Source organism: Barbus barbus, assembly GCF_936440315.1.
Source record: "Barbus barbus genome assembly, chromosome: 8".
NCBI classification, from domain to species: domain Eukaryota; kingdom Metazoa; phylum Chordata; class Actinopteri; order Cypriniformes; family Cyprinidae; genus Barbus; species Barbus barbus.
In genome coordinates, this window is record NC_136736.1 from 7,162,648 (window position 1) to 7,184,101 (window position 21,454).

General features: G+C 38.1%; 1 protein-coding gene across 1 annotated transcript; it reads right to left on the reverse strand.

Moving 5' to 3' along the window:
- Positions 1-697: 697 nt before the first annotated feature.
- On the reverse strand, positions 698-10,625 carry LOC306873769 (uncharacterized protein; the record flags this gene model as incomplete). The annotated part of the gene is made up of 5 exons (XM_079423250.1): positions 698-1,396; positions 1,578-1,664; positions 1,767-1,912; positions 2,033-2,097; positions 8,844-10,625. The coding sequence occupies 5 exons, from the start codon at positions 10,623-10,625 to the stop codon at positions 1,287-1,289; spliced, it is 2,190 nt and encodes a 729-aa protein (XP_079279376.1). The 3' UTR covers positions 698-1,286.
- Between the last annotated feature and the right edge of the window lie 10,829 nt (positions 10,626-21,454).

Sequence of the window (21,454 nt, forward strand, 5' to 3'; positions counted from 1 at the left end):
ACTTTTAAAAGTAACTTTCCCCAACACTGACAAGGAGTTTGTTACAACCTGCCCAACACTGTAAAAAAAAGACTGGTGTTTCTTGCTGTTTCTTTGCAATTTACAAGCAAATTTTGAGTGATTTAGTTTCTTCTATTTTCCAGGGGTGAGTTGTAAAAATAAGTGGGTAGAAACATGAAGCAACAATAAAAAAAAGCAGGGAGTGTAAATATGTTTAGGCTTAAACACTTTTATAAAAAAAAAAAAAAAAAACTTTTACTCCAAAAAGGAGTTTTACAACCCACTCCATCTGCTCAGACAGGATATTTCTAGATTTATCTGTTTACTTTGTATGTTTTGAGTAAATGCTGTATATCAAAGTAAACAAGAGAATATTGATTCAGATGACACCTGCAGGTGAATGTCGATTTTTATATCTCAAAATTGATTGGTTCATTTATTTTTTTTATCCATTCTGTAAATCTATTACATTATTACACAGTGAATTAATAACATTAATACAACTTCTACTATCACCTTAGGAGGATTAATGGGGGTATCATCCCTGTACCCAATTTATAAACAGGTGATGTTAGAACATCTCCTATATCTCCTATTCTCTCCTTTTCTTTCTACTGTATAAACCCTAATATGTGTGATCAAAAATGCACTACTGGTACCAGGGTTAATTATAGAAAGCGAAGAGGACAAAAAAGATACATGGCAGAATGCATTAAGTTTAATAACAAAGAATACACAATATACAACAATGGGAAACTAAATGATGTTAATAAAATATTATCATTCAATAAGAATAAACAAATGAAGTGAAGCATTTTTATTTGTACACTTACGTTACAAACCAACATTATTATTTTAATCTGACACAAACAATTAAAAATGCACACATCCCTGATGACTAGTCCTTCTGAGATGAACTAATATGTCATTTTAAAAATCTATCAATTATGTAATTAGTTATTTTATTTAGCAGTAGTTATTTTGGTTAATATTAACATAGTAATAATGTATGGTCGGTGAATACTACAGTAAATACTATATAGAGATAGCATTACATACTGTATCTATATACTATACTATAGGATCTATTCTACATAGATATAGTATATACCCTACTAGATATTTAGTAGAGTGATGATACTAAAAAAACTAAGCTATAGTCTCTGCATAAAATAAACTTCTACGACATTTATCCATTCTTCACAATAAAAATCAGCTTAAATATTATATTAAACAAAATATTATTTGTTTTATTTATTTTGTGAACTTTACTAGTGCACTTTAAATTACGGAAACATCACAGTTTGTGTTAATAAAACAGTAATGGCTGGAGATATAGTCATTAGTGAACAGCGCACCATCCATGAAAAGGCACTAGACGTGGTGTTTGTGTACTCTGAAAAAGTAAGAAGTACAGAAAAATATCAAATAAGAATACAGGCTATGGCATTGAGTTCTCAGGGGTGTTCAGTGCACTACACATTACATGAAATATTCTAAATACTGTATGTTATGTATTTAAAAGTATTAAATAAAATACTATTTAACAATGGAACATAGTATCTGTCGGAAAATACCATTGGTACTCGATGTGTATTTCATGGTGGTATATTCATCAGTTGCATTTGTGGCAGGCGGTGGTGTACTAGAAGTAACCTCTTCCCCTGTAGTATAAAATGTGCATCACACATGAAACTTTAAAATGAAATTATATTTGAACTATTTCATTATTATGCTAATTTGTGACTAGTACTTCACACACTCACCTGCTTTGATAGTATCAAGTATGATGTCAAAAGTTATGGAACCATTCACAGCAGTCCTGTTAAGTATTTTCTCTACCTCAAATGAGGTTGGGACTGTAGAAGAATTCTCAAAGATAAGAGTCATATCAACTTTAATGGAGCCCCTCCTGCAAATAAATAAAAAAAATTTAATAATCCCCAGTGTCCTATAAAAACGTGATCTGATTATTAAAAATATCCTGGACATCTTTATGATGAATTTGAAAGACCACAGCTGTCGTGCTTACGCAAAAAAGTTGACTCTGCATCGCCTGTATCCTCTGAGATCGCTTGCCCTGTAAATTCTGTTTATCTGCAAATGATGAAAAATATATTTTTACTGTAAATAGAGTACAGCCTGAGATTTATCCTAATATAATAATAATAATAATATGCGCTGTTTCATGTGAATAAAAATGCTAATTCTATTGGCTCTTGCAGTCCTTTTGAACTTAGTATAACAGGAATCCTGTCTCTATTTATGTGTATTTTTCTATTAAAAATCTTTACTTGAAATCATTTAATTTGCTTATTGTATCTAATATTTGGAATAACTTTTCAGCATGGTATATGAGCAGACTATCTATCTATCTATGGTTGACTGTCTGTCTATCTATCTGTCTGTCTGTCGATTTGTTTCTGATAAAATATAAGGCACTGGTTGACCATGTTCTTCTATATGGAATGATCATGAGGGAAGTTGGCCTACAGGGTATTTTTCTTTTGTCAGAAGACTACCATAGTATGGCAAATAAAATCATTACCAATGCTGTAATGCAGAAGAGGATTCTGAATTGATTGATTAATTTTTTACTGAACAGTAATTGACAGTATACCATATCGTGTGTTCTGTTCATATTCATTTCATATTCATAGTCAACGTCAGCTCTCTAATTAAAAAAACACAGGAGAGGATGTACTTCCCGAGGCAGTTGAAGAAGTTTAATCTGCCAAAGACAATGATGATTCACTTCTACACTTCTATCATTAAGTCCATTCTCACTTCCTCCATTACCATCTGGTATGCTGCTGCCAAGGACAAAGGCCGACTGAAACGTGTTATTTGCTCTGCTTAGAAGGTAATTGGATGCAACCTTCCATCTCTTCAGGACCTGTACACTTCCAGGACCCCGAAGCGGGCGGTTAAGATTGTGGCTGACACTTCTCACCCTGGACACAAACTTTTGGAGGCACTCCCATCTGGCAGAAGGCTGCGGTCCATCAGGACCAGGACCTCACGCCACAAAAACAGTGACTGCCCTTATCAACAATACCAGGGCCCATCAGGGTTTCTTACTCACACCCATGGACATTACACTTTACATGAAAAAACACATCTCAAACTGAAATCAGTTGCACTGGCCCATCACTGCACATCTGGCACATGTTCCGAAATGTACTGCCCCACTTTACATATTCTGCACAAATGTAGAGTTAATGTTTTTTTAATGATTAATGTATAAAATGTTTACTTTGTATTTTATATTTAAATTTTATTTTATCTTCCTAAATTTATCTTTTCTCTTTTTTCTTGTTCTTATTTTATAGCTTTTACTTGCCCTACTCTACAGCATTGTTTCTATTATTTATTCTTGATTTTCTGTTGTCTTGTCAGTTAATTCTCAGCACATAGAGATTCTTTCACCTAGATATCACACTATAGAGACTGTGTCTGTTCCCCGAGCTAGAAAATACAGAAAACATCCAAACCAAATTAAGAGTAACAATCTAATTGATGTTCAACAAATAAAAAATGTTTACAATACCGAGAAACAATTTATAAAACTTGGCTTACTGAATATCAGGTCCCTTTCTACAAAAGCACTTTTTGTAAATGATTTGATCAATGATCATAACCTAGATTTGCTCTGTTTGACAGAAACATGGCTAAAACCAGATGAATACATTACTTTAAATGAGTCTACCCCCCCCCCAAGATTACTGCTATAAAAATGAGCCACGTCCAAAAGGTAAAGGGGGAGGTGTTGCTACAATTTATAGCAATATTCTCAGTATTTCTCAGAGGGCAGGCTTTAAGTATAACTCGTTTGAAGTTATGGTGCTGCGTATAACATTATCTAGAGAAACACGTGTTAGTGATACATCCCCTGTGATGTTTGTACTGGCTACTGTATACAGGCCACCAGGGCACCATACAGACTTAATTAAAGAATTAGCTGATTTTCTATCTGAGTTAGTACTGGCTGCAGATAAAGTCTTAATTGTTGGCGATTTTAATATCCATGTTGATAATGGAAATGATGCATTAGGATCAGCATTCATAGACATTCTGAACTCTATTGGGGTTAGACAACACGTTTCAGGACCTACTCATTGTCGAAATCATACTCTAGATTTAATACTGTCACATGGAATTGATGTTAGTGGTGTTGAAATTCTGCAGCAAAGTGATGATATCTCAGATCATTATCTAGTCTTGTGTAAACTCCATATAGCTAAAACTGTAAATTCTACTCCTTGTTACAAGTATGGTAGAACCATCACAAAGAAAACAGTCTGACTCTGTGGTATAATGAGCACACTTGCACCCTAAAGAGAGCAGCCCGGAAAATGGAGCGCAGCTGGAGGAAAACAAAACTAGAGGTATTTCGTATAGCTTGGCGAGAAAGTACCCTATCCTACAGAAAAGCATTAAAAACTGCTAGATCTGATTACTTTTCGTCTCTTCTAGAAGAAAACAAACATAACCACCGGTATTTATTCATTATAGTGGCTAAATTAACGAAAAATAAAGCATCAACAAGTGTTGGCATTCCACAAGAGCACAGCAGTAATGACTTTATGAATTACTTTACTTCCAAGATCGATACTATCAGAGATAAAATTGTAATCATGCAGCCGTCAGCTACAGTATCACATCAGATAGATCCCCTGAGGAACAATTCCACTCATCCTCTACTATAGGAGAGGAAGAATTGTATAAATTTGTTAAATCATCTAAACCAACAACATGTATGTTAGACCCTATTCCATCTAAACTACTAAAAAAGCTGCTTCCAGAAGTCATAGATCCTCTTTTGGCTATTATTAATTTGTCATTGTCATTAGGATATGTCCCCAAAATCTTCAAATTGGCTGTAATTAAGCCTCTCATTAAAAAAACACAACTTGACCCCAAAGATCTAGTTAATTACAGACCGATCTCAAATCTCCGTTTTCTGTCAAAGATACTAGAAAAGGTAGTATCCTTACAATTATATTCCTTCTTAGAGAAAAATGGTATCTGTGACGAATTCCAGTCAGGATTTAGACCGTATCATAGTACTGAGACTGCTCTCATTAGAGTTACAAATGACCTGCTTCTATCATCTGATCGTGGTTGTATCTCTTTATTAGTGCTACTGGATCTTAGCGCTGCGTTCGACACTATCGACCACAACATTCTTTTGAATAGACTAGAACACTTTGTTGGCATTAGTGGAAGTGCCTTAGCATGGTTCAAATCGTACTTATCTGACCGCCATCAGTTCGTAGCAGTGAATGAAGAGGTATCATATCGATCACAAGTGCAGTACGGAGTACCTCAAAGCTCAGTACTAGGGCCGTTACTGTTCACGCTTTACATGTTACCCTTGGAAGATATTATCAGGAGACATTGTGTTAGCTTTCACTGTTATGCTGATGATACTCAGCTCTATATTTCTTTGTGGCCCGGTGAAACACACCAAATTGAGAAAGTAACGGAATGCATAGTCGATATAAAAAACTGGATGACGAGTAATTTCTTACTGCTAAATTCTGAAAAAACAGAAGTGTTAATTATCGGACCTAAAAACCCCACATGCAATAACCTAGAACACTATCTAACACTTGACGGCTGCTCTGTCGATTCTTCATCATCAGTTAGGAACCTAGGTGTGCTGTTTGATAGCAATCTTTCATTTGAAAGCCATGCTTCTAACATCAGTAAAACTGAGTTTTTCCATCTCAAAAACATATCTAAATTGTGACCTATGCTCTCCACGTCAAATGCATAAATGCTAATTCATGCGTTTATGACCTCAAGATTATACTATTGTAATGCTTTATTGGGTGGTTGTTCTGCATGCTTGATCAACAAACTACAGCTGGTCCAAAATGCAGCAGCTAGAGTTCTTACTAGAACATGAAGTATACTTACATGAAGTATGATCATATTAGCCCGGTTCTGTCAACACTGCACTGGCTCCCTATCAAACATCGTATAGATTTTAAAATCTTGTTAACTACTTATAAAGCCCTGAATGGCTTAGCTCCTCAGTACCTGAGCGAGCTCTTATCACATTATAGTCCTCCACGTCCGCTACGTTCTCAAAACTCTGGCCGTTTGATAATACCTAGAATATCAAAATCGACTGCGGGCGGCAGATCCTTTTACTATTTAGCGCCCAAACTCTGGAACAATCTACCTAATGCTGTTCGGGAGGCAGACACACTCTGTCAGTTTAAATCTAGATTAAAGACACATTTCTTTAACCTGGCTTACACATAACACACTAATACGCTTCTATTATTCAAATCCATTAAAGGATTGTTAGGCTGCATTAATTAGATCAACCAGAACCGGGAACATACCCCATAACACACAATGTACTCGTTACATCGTAAGAAGAATGGCATCTACGCTAATATTTGTCTGTTTCTTTCTTATTCTGTTTCTCAGTCCGTGTCCGGATCAGATGGTGGATCGGCGCCAGGAGATGATGTCTCCCTGATCGTCGGCGGAGGCCGAGACACCTGGATGAGCCCTGGGGACATATCCACAGTGAAGACCTCGACTTTAAATGCAATAAAACTAAAACTAAAAAAAAAAACTAAAAATATAATAAAATACCTAACTACATAATACTATTATTGTTAGAAGTTGCAACAATATACAATATAAATAAATACATTTATACATTTAAAATTTTAATTAAAACATTAAGTAAACAATAAATAAACAATGATTTCCTGGCCAGAGGAGAACTGGCCCCCCAACTGAGCCTGTTTTCTCCCAAGGTTTTTTTTCCATTCTGTCATAGAGGGAGTTTTGGTTCCTTGCCGCTGTCGCCTCTAGCTTACTCAGTTGGGGACACTTAATTTCAAGTGATTATTGTCGATTTGATTTCGCATATACTATTTAAACTAAACTGATCTAGACAATAACATCTCTGAACTCAATAATGAAATGCCTTAACTGAAAATTGAGTGTTTAATCTTATTTTTATACATTACTGACACTCTATCCTCCAATTTGATAATGTTAAGTGCTTTGACACAATCTGTATTGTTAAAAGTGCTATATAAATAAAGGTGACTTGACTTGACTTGACTTGTCAAGCACCAATTTACCAAGACAAATTCCTCATACATGTATAGTACTTGTTTCTGATTCTGATATTCAAAACTTTTATTTTCTAGTGCTTTTTATCTACTGTAAGATCTATTTACAGTAGTGTAATGAAAGTGTTTTTTTCTTACGTTAAAATGGCCACACTGCCTAAACTACTGTATTTATTTTCATCACTATATCTTTCTTTAAAAATTTAGACTGCACGATAGAGCTTTTATACATATGCCTATTTTGAAAAACCATGCTTTCTCACCATCTTGTTTGGACTTTAAACCTACCCAATAGTCACCTATTTTGTTTCTTTCAGATGAGAAATTGTTCGCAGAAACTGTTCCCTCACTTCCCAAATCGTCCCATAGAATATGGATTAGACCACTTTTTTAATCTTAAACCCAATGATAAACATCTAATCTCAGTCATTTATAACTTAGTTAATACTTTGATACCTGATCTTTCAAAGAGATTTTAAAACAAGACCTATCTATTCCTATTTCAGATGACTAGTGGTCATACATCTTATATCGGGAAGCACTCGTCATCTATCTGCGCCAGGCAAGGTACTTTACAGAGCTCACCTGACAAATGTACAGGTATCTAAATTTTTCCAGACAAGAATGATGCTTGCAACCATTGTAGACAAGCTCCAGCAGAACATGCGCACATGTTCTAGTCATGCCCTTGATTAGTAATCTTTTGGTCCAATGTATTTGACACACTGAGAAAAGCACTTAATGTTATCCGAGTCCCAATCCATTGACAGCAGTTTTTGGTGTCATACCATACACTACTTTAGTCCCATTGCTCAATTGGTTGCTTTTACTACTCTATTAGCTAGAAGGAACATTCTCCTTAAATGGAGGTGTGCCACTTCCCCTGCTCACAATAGATGGATACAAGACTATTGTAAAAATTATAAAAATTAAGGTTTATACTTCAAGTTTCCCTTAAAACCTTCAGTGACACCTGGTATCCTTTCTTGAATTTCATTAAAGACCAAACATTGTTGGTTTCATTGCTTTGTCCCTCTGATACAGACTCACAAAATACTTAAGAAATGTCTCTCTTAGAACATCACAGAATGCTAATTATGAGAAAATATTATACATCAGTGTTTTTGTTTTTTTCTTCTTTTTTATGTTTTGTTTTTCCTTCTTTGGTAGGGATATTTAAGGTTTGGGCTTTTACATGGTAAGGACATTTTGTTGTTTGTTGATCAGTTTGATGTAAGTGAAATTCATACTGTCCTGACAAAATGGCAGTAAAAAATATTGAAAAAAACTGTATCTGCACCCCTCTTTTTATGTAGTATACTGTAATGGACATTTACTTACAAAATGATTTCTGATTCCCAAAAGGAGATTTTTGTAATAGTGTTTTGAATTGATCTCACTAGTGTTCTCTAGGTAGTGAAGTAGTTGGTGTGTTTGTCAGGTGTGTGTGTCATCTGAGGCCAGCGTCTGATTCTCACAAAAGAGAGATTTTGCCTAAAATATTTGATCTTAAATATTTGAATCTGGAAATTTGAGGTTTGTACAATTTAGTGTGTTGTTTTGAGATTCTAGTTGTAAGAAAATGGTGACTTGTTTCAGTAACTGTGTATTAGTAGTCAAGAAAAACTTTAACCGTGAATGTTAAAAAGTTTCCCATGTACAAGATAATTCAAAGTAAATGGTATTTGTGGTAATTTGATATGATTGTAAAAGTATGAAACAAGTTAGACTTACCTCAGCTACCACATGGGATGCCAATGCAATGAATTCAGGGGATGAGCGGTTGTTATATATTTCACTGAAAGTTTCATTTAGACTGAATCTTAAGTATATGCTTCCCTCCTCAAGGGTAGGAGGATCAGTATTTGTTCCCTCAGTTGTTGGTGCTACAGTGGTGGACACATATGAGGTATGAGCCTCTGTTACTGGCTTTATTGACGCTAGTGTTGTTGTTGTCGACGTTGTTGTATATACTGTTGTAGAATTTAATACAGTAGATGAACCCTCAGCTAGTGTAGTCTTGGTAGATTCTTGGTTGATTTGAACAGTTGCATTTGCTGTTGTCCTTGATGCAGTTGCTGATGTCACTGGTATAAAGTTTGAAGCTTTGGGTGTAGTAGCAGACTTTACTAGGCCTGTTGTTGTTGTCACTGTATCTTTGGTTGTAGTTATCCTGTTTGTTTCCGGTTCATTGCTAACAGTTGATGATGTGGTTGTGCTCATTGCAGTTGCTGGCAATGCTGATGTCACTGGTACCCTGGAAGAAACTTTGGGTGTAGTAGCAGACTCTACTACGCCTGTTATTGTTGTCACTGTATCTTTTGTTGTGGTTATCCTGATTGTTTCTGGTTCATTGCTAACAGTTGATGCTGTGGTTGTGCCCAGTGCAGTTGCTGGCAATGCTGATGTCACTGGTACCCTGGAAGAAACTTTGGGTGTAGTAGCAGATTTTACTAGGCCTGCTGTTGTTGTCACTGTATCTTCTGTTGTAGTTATCCTGTTTGTTTCTGGTTCATTGCTAACAGCTGATGATGTGGTTGTGCTCATTGCAGTTGCTGGCAATGCTGATGTCACTGGTACCCTGGAAGAAACTTTGGGTGTAGTAGCAGATTTTACTAGGCCTGCTGTTGTTGTCACTGTATCTTCTGTTGTAGTTATCCTGATTGTTTCTGGTTCATTGCTAACAGTTGATGCTGTGGTTGTGCCCAGTGCAGTTGCTGCCAATGCTGATGTCACTGGTACCCTGGAAGAAACTTTGGGTGTAGTAGCAGATTTTACTAGGCCTGCTGTTGTTGTCACTGTATCTTCTGTTGTAGTTATCCTGTTTGTTTCAGGTTCATTGCTAACAGCTGATGATGTGGTTGTGCTCATTGCAGTTGCTGGCAATGCTGATGTCACTGGTACCCTGGAAGAAACTTTGGGTGTAGTAGCAGACTCTACTACGCCTGTTATTGTTGTCACTGTATATTTTGTTGTAGTTATCCTGATTGTGTCTGGTTCATTGCTAACAGTTGATGCTGTGGTTGTGCCCAGTGCAGTTGCTGGCAATGCTGATGTCACTGGTACCCTGGAAGAAACTTTGAGTGTAGTAGCAGACTTTACTAGGCCTGTTGTTGTTGTCACTGTATCGCCTGTTGTAGTTATCCTGTTTGTTTCTGGTTCATTGCTAACAGTTGATGCTGTGTTTGTGTCCAGTGCTGTTGCTGGCAATGCTGATGTCACTGGTACCCTGGAAGAAACTTTGGGTGTAGTACCAGACTCTACTAGGCCTGTTGTTGTCACTGTATCTTCTGTTGTGGTTATCCTGATTGTTTCTGGTTCATTGCTAACAGTTGATGCTGTGGTTGTGCCCAGTGCAGTTGCTGGCAATGCTGATGTCACTGGTACCCTGGAAGAAACTTTGGGTGTAGTAGCAGATTTTACTAGGCCTGCTGTTGTTGTCACTGTATCTTCTGTTGTAGTTATCCTGTTTGTTTCTGGTTCATTGCTAACAGCTGATGATGTGGTTGTGCTCATTGCAGTTGCTGGCAATGCTGATGTCACTGGTACCCTGGAAGAAACTTTGGGTGTAGTAGCAGATTTTACTAGGCCTGCTGTTGTTGTCACTGTATCTTCTGTTGTAGTTATCCTGATTGTTTCTGGTTCATTGCTAACAGTTGATGCTGTGGTTGTGCCCAGTGCAGTTGCTGGCAATGCTGATGTCACTGGTACCCTGGAAGAAACTTTGGGTGTAGTAGCAGATTTTACTAGGCCTGCTGTTGTTGTCACTGTATCTTCTGTTGTAGTTATCCTGTTTGTTTCAGGTTCATTGCTAACAGCTGATGATGTGGTTGTGCTCATTGCAGTTGCTGGCAATGCTGATGTCACTGGTACCCTGGAAGAAACTTTGGGTGTAGTAGCAGACTCTACTACGCCTGTTATTGTTGTCACTGTATATTTTGTTGTAGTTATCCTGATTGTGTCTGGTTCATTGCTAACAGTTGATGCTGTGGTTGTGTCCAGTGCTGTTGCTGGCAATGCTGATGTCACTGGTACCCTGGAAGAAACTTTGGGTGTAGTACCAGACTCTACTAGGCCTGTTGTTGTCACTGTATCTTCTGTTGTAGTTATCCTGATTGTTTCTGGTTCATTGCTAACAGTTGATGCTGGGGTTGTGCCCAATGCAGTTGCTGGCAATGCTGATGTCACTGGTACCCTAGTAGAAACTTTGGGTGTGGTAGCAGACTCTACTAGGCCTGTTGTTGTTGTCACTGCATCTTCTGTTGTAGTTATCCTGTTTGTTTCCGGATCATTTCTAACAGTTGATGATGTGGTTGTGCCCAGTGCAGTGGCTGGCAATGCTGATGTCACTGGTACCCTGGAAGAAACTTTGGGTGTAGTAGCAGACTCTACTAGGCCTGTTGTTGTTGTCACTGTATCTTCTGTTGTAGTTATCCTGATTGTTTCTGGTTCATTGCTAACAGTTGATGCTGTGGTTGTGCCCAATGCAGTTGCTGGCAATGCTGATTTCACTGGTACCCTAGTAGAAACTTTGGGTGTAGTAGCAGACTCTACTAGGCCTGTTGTCGTTGTCTCTGTATCTTCTGTTGTTATCCTGATTGTTTCTGGTTCATTGCTAACAGCTGATGCTGTGGTTGTGCCCAATGCAGTTGCTGGCAATGCTGATGTCACTGGTACCCTGGAAGAAACTTTGGGTGTAGTAGCAGACTCTACTAGGCCTGTTGTTGTTGTCTCTGTATCTTCTGTTGTTATCCTGTTTGTTTCTGGTTCATTGCTAACAGTTGATGCTGCGGTTGTGCCCAGTGCAGTTGCTGGCAATGCTGATGTCACTGGTACACTATTAGAAACTTTGGGTGCAGTAGCAGGCTCTACTAGGCCTGTTGTTGTTGTCTCTGTATCTTCTGTTGTTATCCTGATTGTTTCTGGTTCATTGCTAACAGTTGATGCTGTGGTTGTGCCCAGTGCAGTTGCTGGCAGTGCTGATGTCACTGTTACCCTGGTAGAAACTTTGGGTGTAGTAGCAGACTCTACTAGGTCTGTTGTTGTTGTCACTGTATCTTCTGTTGTAGTTATCCTGTTTGTTTCTGGTTCATTCCTAACAGTTGATGATGTGGTTGTGCCCAGTGCAGTTGCTGGCAATGCTGATGTCACTGGTACCCTGGAAGAAGCTTTGGGTGTAGTAGCAGACTCTACTAGGCCTGTTGTTGTTTTCTCTGTATCTTTGGTTGTAGTTATCCTAATTGTTTCTGGTTCATTGCTAATAGTTGATGATGTGGTTGTGCCCAGTGCAGTTGCTGGCAATGCTGACGTCACTGGTACCCTGGAAGAAGCTTTGGGTGTAGTAGCAGACTCTACTAGGCCTGTTGTTGTTGTCACTGTATCTTCTGTTGTAGTTATCCTGATTGTTTCTGGTTCATTGCTAACAGTTGATGCTATGGTTGTGCCCAATGCAGTTGCTGGCAATGCTGATGTCACTGGTACACTATTAGAAACTTTAGGTGTAGTAGCAGACTCTACTAGGCCTGTTGTTGTTGTCTCTGTATCTTCTGTTGTTACCGTGTTTGTTTCTGGTTCATTGCTGACAGTTGATGATGTGGTTGTGCCCAGTGCAGTTGCTGGCAATGCTGATGTCACTGGTACCCTGGAAGAAACTTTAGGTGTAGTAGCAGACTCTACTAGGCCTGTTGTTGTTGTCACTGTACCGTCTGTTGTAGTTATCCTGTTTGTTTCTGGTTCATTGCTGACAGTTGATGATGTGGTTGTGCTCAGTGCAGTTGCTGGCAATGCTGATGTCACTGGTACCCTGGAAGAAACTTTGGGTGTAGTAGCAGACTCTACTAGGCCTGTTGTTGTTGTCACTGTATCTTCTGTTGTAGTTATCCTGTTTGTTTCTGGTTCATTCCTAACAGTTGATGATGTGGTTGTGCCCAGTGCAGTTGCTGGCAATGCTGATGTCACTGGTACCCTGGAAGAAGCTTTGGGTGTAGTAGCAGACTCTACTAGGCCTGTTGTTGTTTTCTCTGTATCTTTGGTTGTAGTTGTCCTAATTGATTCTGGTTCATTGCTAATAGTTGATGATGTGGTTGTGCCCAGTGCAGTTGCTGGCAATGCTGATGTCACTGGTACCCTGGAAGGAGCTTTGGGTGCAGTAGCAGACTCTACTAGGCCTGTTGTTGTTGTCACTGTATCTTCTGTTGTAATTATCCTGATTGTTTCTGGTTCATTGCTAACAGTTGATGCTATGGTTGTGCCCAATGCAGTTGCTGGCAATGTTGATGTCACTGGAACACTATTAGAAACTTTGGGTGCAGTAGCAGGCTCTACTAGGCCTGTTGTTGTTGTCACTGTACCGTCTGTTGTAATTATCCTGTTTGTTTCTGGATCATTGCTAACAGTTGATGATGTGGTTGTGTCCAATGCAGTTGCTGGCAATGCTGATGTTACTGGTACCATGGAAGAAACTTTGGGTGTAGTAGCAGACTCTACTAGGCCTGTTGTCGCTGTCACTGTATCTTCTGTTGTTTTCCTGTTTGTTTCTGGTTCATTGCTAACAGTTGATGCTCTGGTTGTGCCCAATGGAGTTGCTGGCAATGCAGATGTCACTGGTACCCTGGAAGAAACTTTGGGTGTAGTAGCAGACTCTACTAGGCTTGTTGTTGTTGTCACTGTATCGTCTGTTGTAGTTATCCTGTTTGTTTCTGGTTCATTGCTAACAGTTGATGATGTGGTTGTGCCCAGTGTAGTTGCTGGCAATTCTGATGTAACTGGTACCCTGGTAGAAACTTTAGGTGTAGTAGCAGACTCTACTAGGCCTGTTGTTTTTGTTGTTGTTGTTGTCACTGTATCTTCTGTTGTATTTATCCTGATTGTTTCTGGTTCATTGCTAACAGTTGGTGTTGTTTTACTTGGTGTCACTGAATCACTTTTGACCGTTAAAGGTACTATTGTGACTTGAGGTGATGAAGACACTGTTATTGCAGATTGTACTGCACTGATTGTCACTGCCTCTGTTGTAGCTGCTGTTTGTGTAGGCTGAAGTGTTGCTGTTACCCCTATAGGCATGAAATGAGCATCAAGTTAGTGTACAATATTAACAATTAAAATGATAAAAAATATTTTAGTTTCAGAGTAACAATATCAGTAGTAATCAGTAATCAACTGTTTTCTTTTTTCATTTTCCACCCTTTCTTAAAATGCTCTTTTATCAATGCTGTTTTTTCATCACCATATTTATTTATCATCAATGGCTCTGTTACAAACAAAAATAAATGCTGAAATGGCCAAACCAAAAACTTCATCTTATTAAAAACAGTGTCTCGCTGCTTTTCCTGGAGCTCATCATTTTTATCTCAAAGGGATAGTTCACCCAAAAATTAAAATTCTGTCATCATTTACTCACTCTCATGTCATGCCAAACTCTTAAGACTTTTGTCATCTTTGGAAAACAAATGAAGAAATTTCTAATGAAATCTAAGTGGTTTCTGTATCTCCATTGACAGTCTATGCAACTACCACTTTGTAGCTTCAAAAAGTTCATTAAAAAAAATCTTAAAATGAACCCATATAAATCGAGCATTTTTCGGAAGAGACTTGATCACTTTATATGATGAACAGATTTAATTTAGGCTTTTATTCACATATAAACATGAATCAATACACACATCATAATGAACATTTAAAGTAGGCTTTTATTCAAGTAAAATATTAATCAACACACACACATCAGTTTTGGCAGACATAAGCTCAAGAATGCTTGCTTGATGTGTGAGAAACAATTGTCACTGCGTATGGTTGCTCTCAGAGGGCTCTCTTTGAGGAGGGAGCTTTCACCAGTGTTCCTCGTGGTACCGGCCCCGCTTTCGCCGAAAAGGGCGGTGCGGTGGCTGCGCTCGTGCTATCTTCGTCCTTTCCATCAGATCCAGCGCCCGCTCTCTGGGTCCAGAAGCCCGCACCGCGGTTTCTTCCCCCCAGAGAGAGAGGGCTTATTGTGAATGAGGATCTTGCGGTTCTGGTCCAGCCGCAGCTGAAGCACGGCGGCGAGTGAGATTGTGGGGATCGCACTTAGATCTGGCGGACGGGTTGGAGACGGGTTCGCCCTATCTCCACCGGTATTCCCCAGAGCTAGCGCTCTCGCTCGGGGCTGGAAGCCCGCGGTGCGGTTCTTCCCCTCTTTGAGTGAGAGCTCGCTGTTGCAGCGTGCGTTGCTGAGGTGATGCATGCATTACATCGTTCTCGTTCATATTATGAATCCTTTTCATATCAGACTGTGTTTACTCGTCTGGTTGTTTTTCTGCATTTAATTTTTGAAGAATTAAATGATGTAAAAGATACATATATATGTGTATAGGAGCCTCTTGAGAAAAAAAAAGCATTCTCAAGTGAGAGCACGATGCTTTACCTCTCTTACCTCTGAGGTCAGCAGCCCCAACCGATGTTCCAGCTCCTCATTTAGGGGGCGTCACTTCTCGTACTCCCCAGATTGTTGGAGTCAGAGTGGTGCTCCCAGGCCATAGCTTTCTAGCAGAAGGCGGATCTGCGGATCATCATTCTTGCTGGATAGTCTTCGGCTAAAACATCCTGCCGCCTATGGCCCAGGACATCTGAGGGCCGGCCCCTCTGGGGAAGAACGGTGTACACCACGGTACTCTGTGCCCGTCTCTCCTCAGTGCCCTCAGGAGATCGGTCTGCCAACCCTGCCACATACGGTGTTCCAGGGCGCAGCGATCTCCAGCGAGCACACATCTCAGTTTTTTCCGCCCGTAAACGTAGCGGAGCTGAGATGCTCGCCACCCCTTCGGGGGTCTCTAGAGCAGCTAGTTCGGCTTTCTCCTGCCGGTGTGCCGTTCCAGGATATCAAACTAGTCCCTCTGATTACACCAGAGGCCAGTCTCCAGAGACTGGGTCCCTTAGTGCAGAGGTCTTCAACCCTGTTCCTGAGGACCCACTATCCTGAAGAGTTTAGCTACAACCCTAATCAAACACACCTGAAGTGGCCAATCAGGCTCCTCAAGACTGCTTGAAAATTGCAGGCAGGTGTGCTGAAGCCGGTTGGAAATAAACTTTCCAGGAGAGTGGGTCCCCAGGAGCAGGGTTAAAGACCTCTGCCTTAGTGGGCACCTGGCGGTGTGGGAGCCCCTGCCAAGCGTGTCTCATGGGTCTTGCGTTGCAGGCTCTGGTTCTACCAGTCTACTATTCCTAGAAGAAGACGGGTCTGAGGATAGTTGATTTGATAGGAGACTTTGGCTGAGACAGTCCTGGTGCCCATGGACCAGGACCCATGAGGGCAGGTCCCGCTGGGGAAGAGCGGCATACACCGCCGTATTCGGTGCCCGTCTATCCTCAGTGCCCTCAGGAGATCGGTCTGTCAACCCTTTCTTTTGCCCGGAAACATAGTGGAACTGGGATGCTCGCCACCCCTTCGGGGGTCTCTGGAGCAGCCCTGACCTTTGTCAGGTTCTACGGCCTGTACATGCGGGCCACTCCAGGCTCTTCCGTCCCCTTGCCCTAGATGTGCTCCGCATGGATACACACTGGGCAGGGATTGGTAAGTCCGGCAGCGTGGATATCTTGTTCCCCAAAGCGTCTCCAGACGCAGCTTGAGTTCCTGAAGAGGAAGGTCTTAGGTTACGTATGTAACCCAAGTTCCTAGAGGGAGGCCACACTAGTCTCGAGGCCACACTTCCGGCATCCCTGCCAGCGCTTGCTTCATTCTAGAAGCTGACGCCGGTTTCACCGCACGTGCTTCTCGACCATCCTTTGGACAGATTTCACTTGTATTCAGAGCCGCTTACGCTGAAGGCGTCCCCAAAGCGTCTCCAGACGCAGCGTCTCGTTCCCTCGAGAAACTGGGGTTACATACGTAACCTAAGACGTTTTACGGGTTTAGAACGACGTAAGGATGATGACGTAAATGATGACAGAATTTACATTTTTAAACTATCCCTTTAATTATAGAATTGTCTCACTGGTTTACCTGGTCACTGAATTTCTGCACTTGCAATTATATTCTAAACATGACATGTAAAATAAAAAGTTTACAGTTTACACAAAAATATTAAGCAGCACTGTAGTAAGATAATAACAAATGTTTCTTGAGCACCTAATCAGCATTTTAGACTGATTTCTTAAGGATCATGTGACACTGACAAGTGGAGTAATGATTGCTGAATGTTCAGTTTTGTCATCACATGAATGAATTACATTTTAAAGTACACTAAAATAAAAAAGTGGTCATTTTAAATTGTAATATTGTTTCACAATATTTAATTTTTGATTAAATTAATGCAGCCTTGGAGAACATAAGAGACCTCTTTCAAAAACATCAACAAATCAATAACATTCCTAAACCTTTGAATGGTAGTGTATAGTCATAACATATTTTGTCAAACCTGTTTGAGACACTATAATTGTTGTTGCTGCATTTTTTGTTCCAGGTGCCACTGTGGACCATAAAGTCGTATCTGAAACCAATGATGCAGTTGTGGATGTTCTTTCAGCTATTGTACTATCAAAACTAACTCCCGCACCTGATGTAGCTGGCACATTTGCAGATGAAATGGCAGTTGTTGTTACTTTTGGAGCGTTTGAGCCTTCCTTTACAGTTGTTGTCTGCATACTGGTTGTAGCACCCTCTGATGTTGCAGTTTTGGGTAGCATTGCTGAGGTTGTTTGTTGTCTTGAGTTGGTAGTTGGTAAGATTGTTGTTTTTGAAGCGGTGGTTGTTACTGCCATTGATGAAGTTTGAAGCCCTATTGTGGTTTCTGATATTTGTCTTGTGGTGGTCTTCTGTTTGCTGATATGTTCTTGAATGCTGGTTGTTAGGGGCTCTGTTGAAATGGTAGACTTTGTTTTGTTTGTTGAAGGCTCTAAAGTAGTTGTTTGTGCAGTTGCTGGGAAAGATGAAGTGGACAGCATAGTTGTTGTTGCTGGTGATGAGCTGAATGATTTTGTTGATGTTGTGGCTGAGGTAATTGCAGGGGATATGGGAGGTTTTTTAATTGCTGCCAAATAAGAAAGAAATTTATAACTAAACATGCAGATAAAATCATATCAACAGACCTTCACACCTTCATAGTAATATATATATATATATATATATATATGTATGTATGTATATATTAGTGCTGTCAAAATCATATGGAAATATGATGCGTCATGTTCGGTAGGGACAGCTCTTAAAGAAATAGAAGCCAAAACAAGCTAATAACCAGCTGCTGTGATGTCTGTTCATCAAGAACAAAAGAAAAAATAGGAAATCAATAACTTTTAGAGTTTTAAGGATTCATCTGTATTTAGTTAAGAATTTAGTGTTTGATAACTTTATTCAATTTCTGTATATTTCTCCTGAGGGGCACAAGTAGATAAATATGTAATTTATTATAATGGGTTTATGTGAAGATTATTTTAAGCTCGCTTAAATTAGAAATTATTTTTAAAGTCTAATAAATGTTAAAATTGATAGCTCTTAATTATAATGTAATGTTGAATGGCTATAGTCAATGGTTAAATATTAGGGGGAAACATTTTTATAGGGAAATCAGTATTAATTTGTATCAGTGATATTGGCATTTGTTATATTTTAACAAATATTAAAAATCACCTTTCTTTATGTTGTTTGTACATTAATTTGAAGATTGAATGTGAAATTATTGCAATATAAAAGTATATTTAAAAACTTTAATGTTCGATTAATTAGTTATTTTTTTAATCGATTGACATCACTAATATATATATATATATATATATATATATATATATATACACACACACAAATAGAAAATATGTGCCATCAGGCTTTACACAGGGTTTAATGAAATTTACAAAATTACTTAAATATTAATCTCTTACCTATTTCTAAAACAGGGTACCAGTATTTTCTGGAAATAACTAGTGGTCCTCTCCTAAAAGATAAAATTATTGTTAATATATTATTTTGCATGAAGAAAACACATTTTGTTAAAAAGAAATGCATTGAGTCTATAAGACAAGGCAAAAAATCTTAAAAGTAAAATTCAAATCAGTCATAATATAGAGCAAGAGTTCTCAAACTTTTTTGCAAGGGAGAACATTTTTTGAAGGTCTTCTTCATAATTATAACAGTGACTAAGTCTAAGCTACAATTTGTACTCCTAGATGCCATTGGAGATTGGAGATCCTGTGTTAGATTTTTCTGGACTCATAAAAATTCATAAAACATAATAAATTTAGCAACAATTTATTATGTTTATCAAAATAGGGCCTTATAAAAATAAATTAAATTTTTTCTCAAATTCGGTTTTATTGTTTTCATATTAATTGATTGATTTCTTAATTTTTCTGCATTCCATTTTAATGGTTGAAATAAATTTGAATAATATAAAAGCATGTCTAATAAATTGACTTATAAAAATTTACTTAATATATAATAAATAATTATGAAAACAATGATTTATTACAATTTGTACAGTAATATAGTCATATGCAGTTTGTTTAGAAAGTCTTTGTTGTCTGATTTAATGTTTCTGCATTTATAATTTAATACAACTTTATTACCAAAGATGGTGGTAAGCAAATGAAGACATAAAACAATGCTAATTCAATCTTTTAAAATGTAGTCAAATAAAAATTTAACAATTCCTTTTATTTGTTGGCAAACAAAGTGCTGTGCAACTGAGGTTTACTATTAAAATGAATACAAAAAAAAATGTGTTGTTTATTCCTTGAAAATAAAGTTTTAATAATTGTATTATTATTATTTTTATTATTACTTTGAGAAATACATTCTACTGCACAATAGTAATACATTTATCTCACAATTAAGTTAAACCGAACTCTTGTTTTGAACTTTTATGGGATTTAAATCTGGCCCTACACAGTAGTAGTATCCTGACTTTGTGAGATCTCAGGTCTAAAATAGCAGGTCAGAGCAGAATGAGGTGTTTTCTCACTTACCTAAAAATTTTAATTTCTGTACGGTTGGCCACAGGCCAGTATTCCAGTGCTCTGTCCTGTAGAAATAAAGAAAAAAGCCATTTAAAATGTATTCAATTGATAAAATATATATGTGCTATAACCTTACATTCAATTGACTCCTGTTGTCAACTCTTTGGTCTGGTGAGGGCGTATGATGTGAAAGTGCTGATGATGTGAAAGAGATAATAATAAAAATTATATTAGCTATAAAAACAGGGTATGAGGCAACAACAATTGATTCTGTTATTTTTTTTTATTATATATTTATTTATTTATTTCATTTACTGGTGTTACTAGTCTACCATTGTAGACAATGCCAGATAATTAGTTTTTACCTGAATCAGTCAAATTATTTAGATTTTCACATGTTGGCCCCAACAATCCTGATGGAATATAACTACCATTAGTTTTTTAAATGTAGACATTTTGCTACTGTATGTTGTACAAACATTAAAAACTTGAATAGATATTTACCTATAATAAAAAATAGAACCAATAAGGGGGACATGGTCCTTTTCTTGTCACCCCGTGTTCCTGCAAATACATGAAAAATTATCACACAAACTTAACAACAAAAGAAGGCGGTACTTCTAGCAGGGGGACACTGGATATAATATTACAGTCAGAAAGCTTAATTTATGCTTGGTGATGTTATCAGATTTCTTTTCTTTTAGCTCAGTTGTATTCTGTATTACCAGTCACAAAAATGTCAATGCCTGAATGGCTGGGGAAAATAAATTCTCTCTTCAGTTTGCTAGGACGATTGCTAGGAACTTGAACAGAACAAACAGGTCAAACTGGCTTTTCTTTCTTTTTTTAATCACAGGCTACATTAGTTCAAGTTCAAGTTCAAGTTGAGCTTTATTGTCATTCCGCTACATGTGGGGAACATACAGCGGAACGAAATGTCGTGCCTCGCAGGACCACGGTGCTACATAAATACAGACATACAACAATGAAGTAAAAAACACTATAAACCTATACACAATTAACCTACTGACAGATTTAACTATAAGTATACTATATATAAGTATTTACCCTATACAAACTAAAAGAATAAAGGATAAAAAATACAAACTATACGAATGCTTCACATAAATATTTACTCTATACAAACTAAAAAACTAGAGGATAAAAAATACAAACTATACGAATGCTTCATAAATACTGTACATGTGCAAAGAGAGACATTTGAGTCAGCAGCTGGTTGGGGAACAGTGCAGGATGATTTGTAGTGCATGAGCATGTAAACATACATATATTGCTGAGTCTTTTGTGGGATTGTGTACACGCAGCAGTGTGTGTAAAGTGTCCATAGTGCACATAGTGTAAAGTGTCCATAGTGTAAAGTGTCCATAGTGCACATAGAGGAGAGTGTGGAACTACAGGTGGTT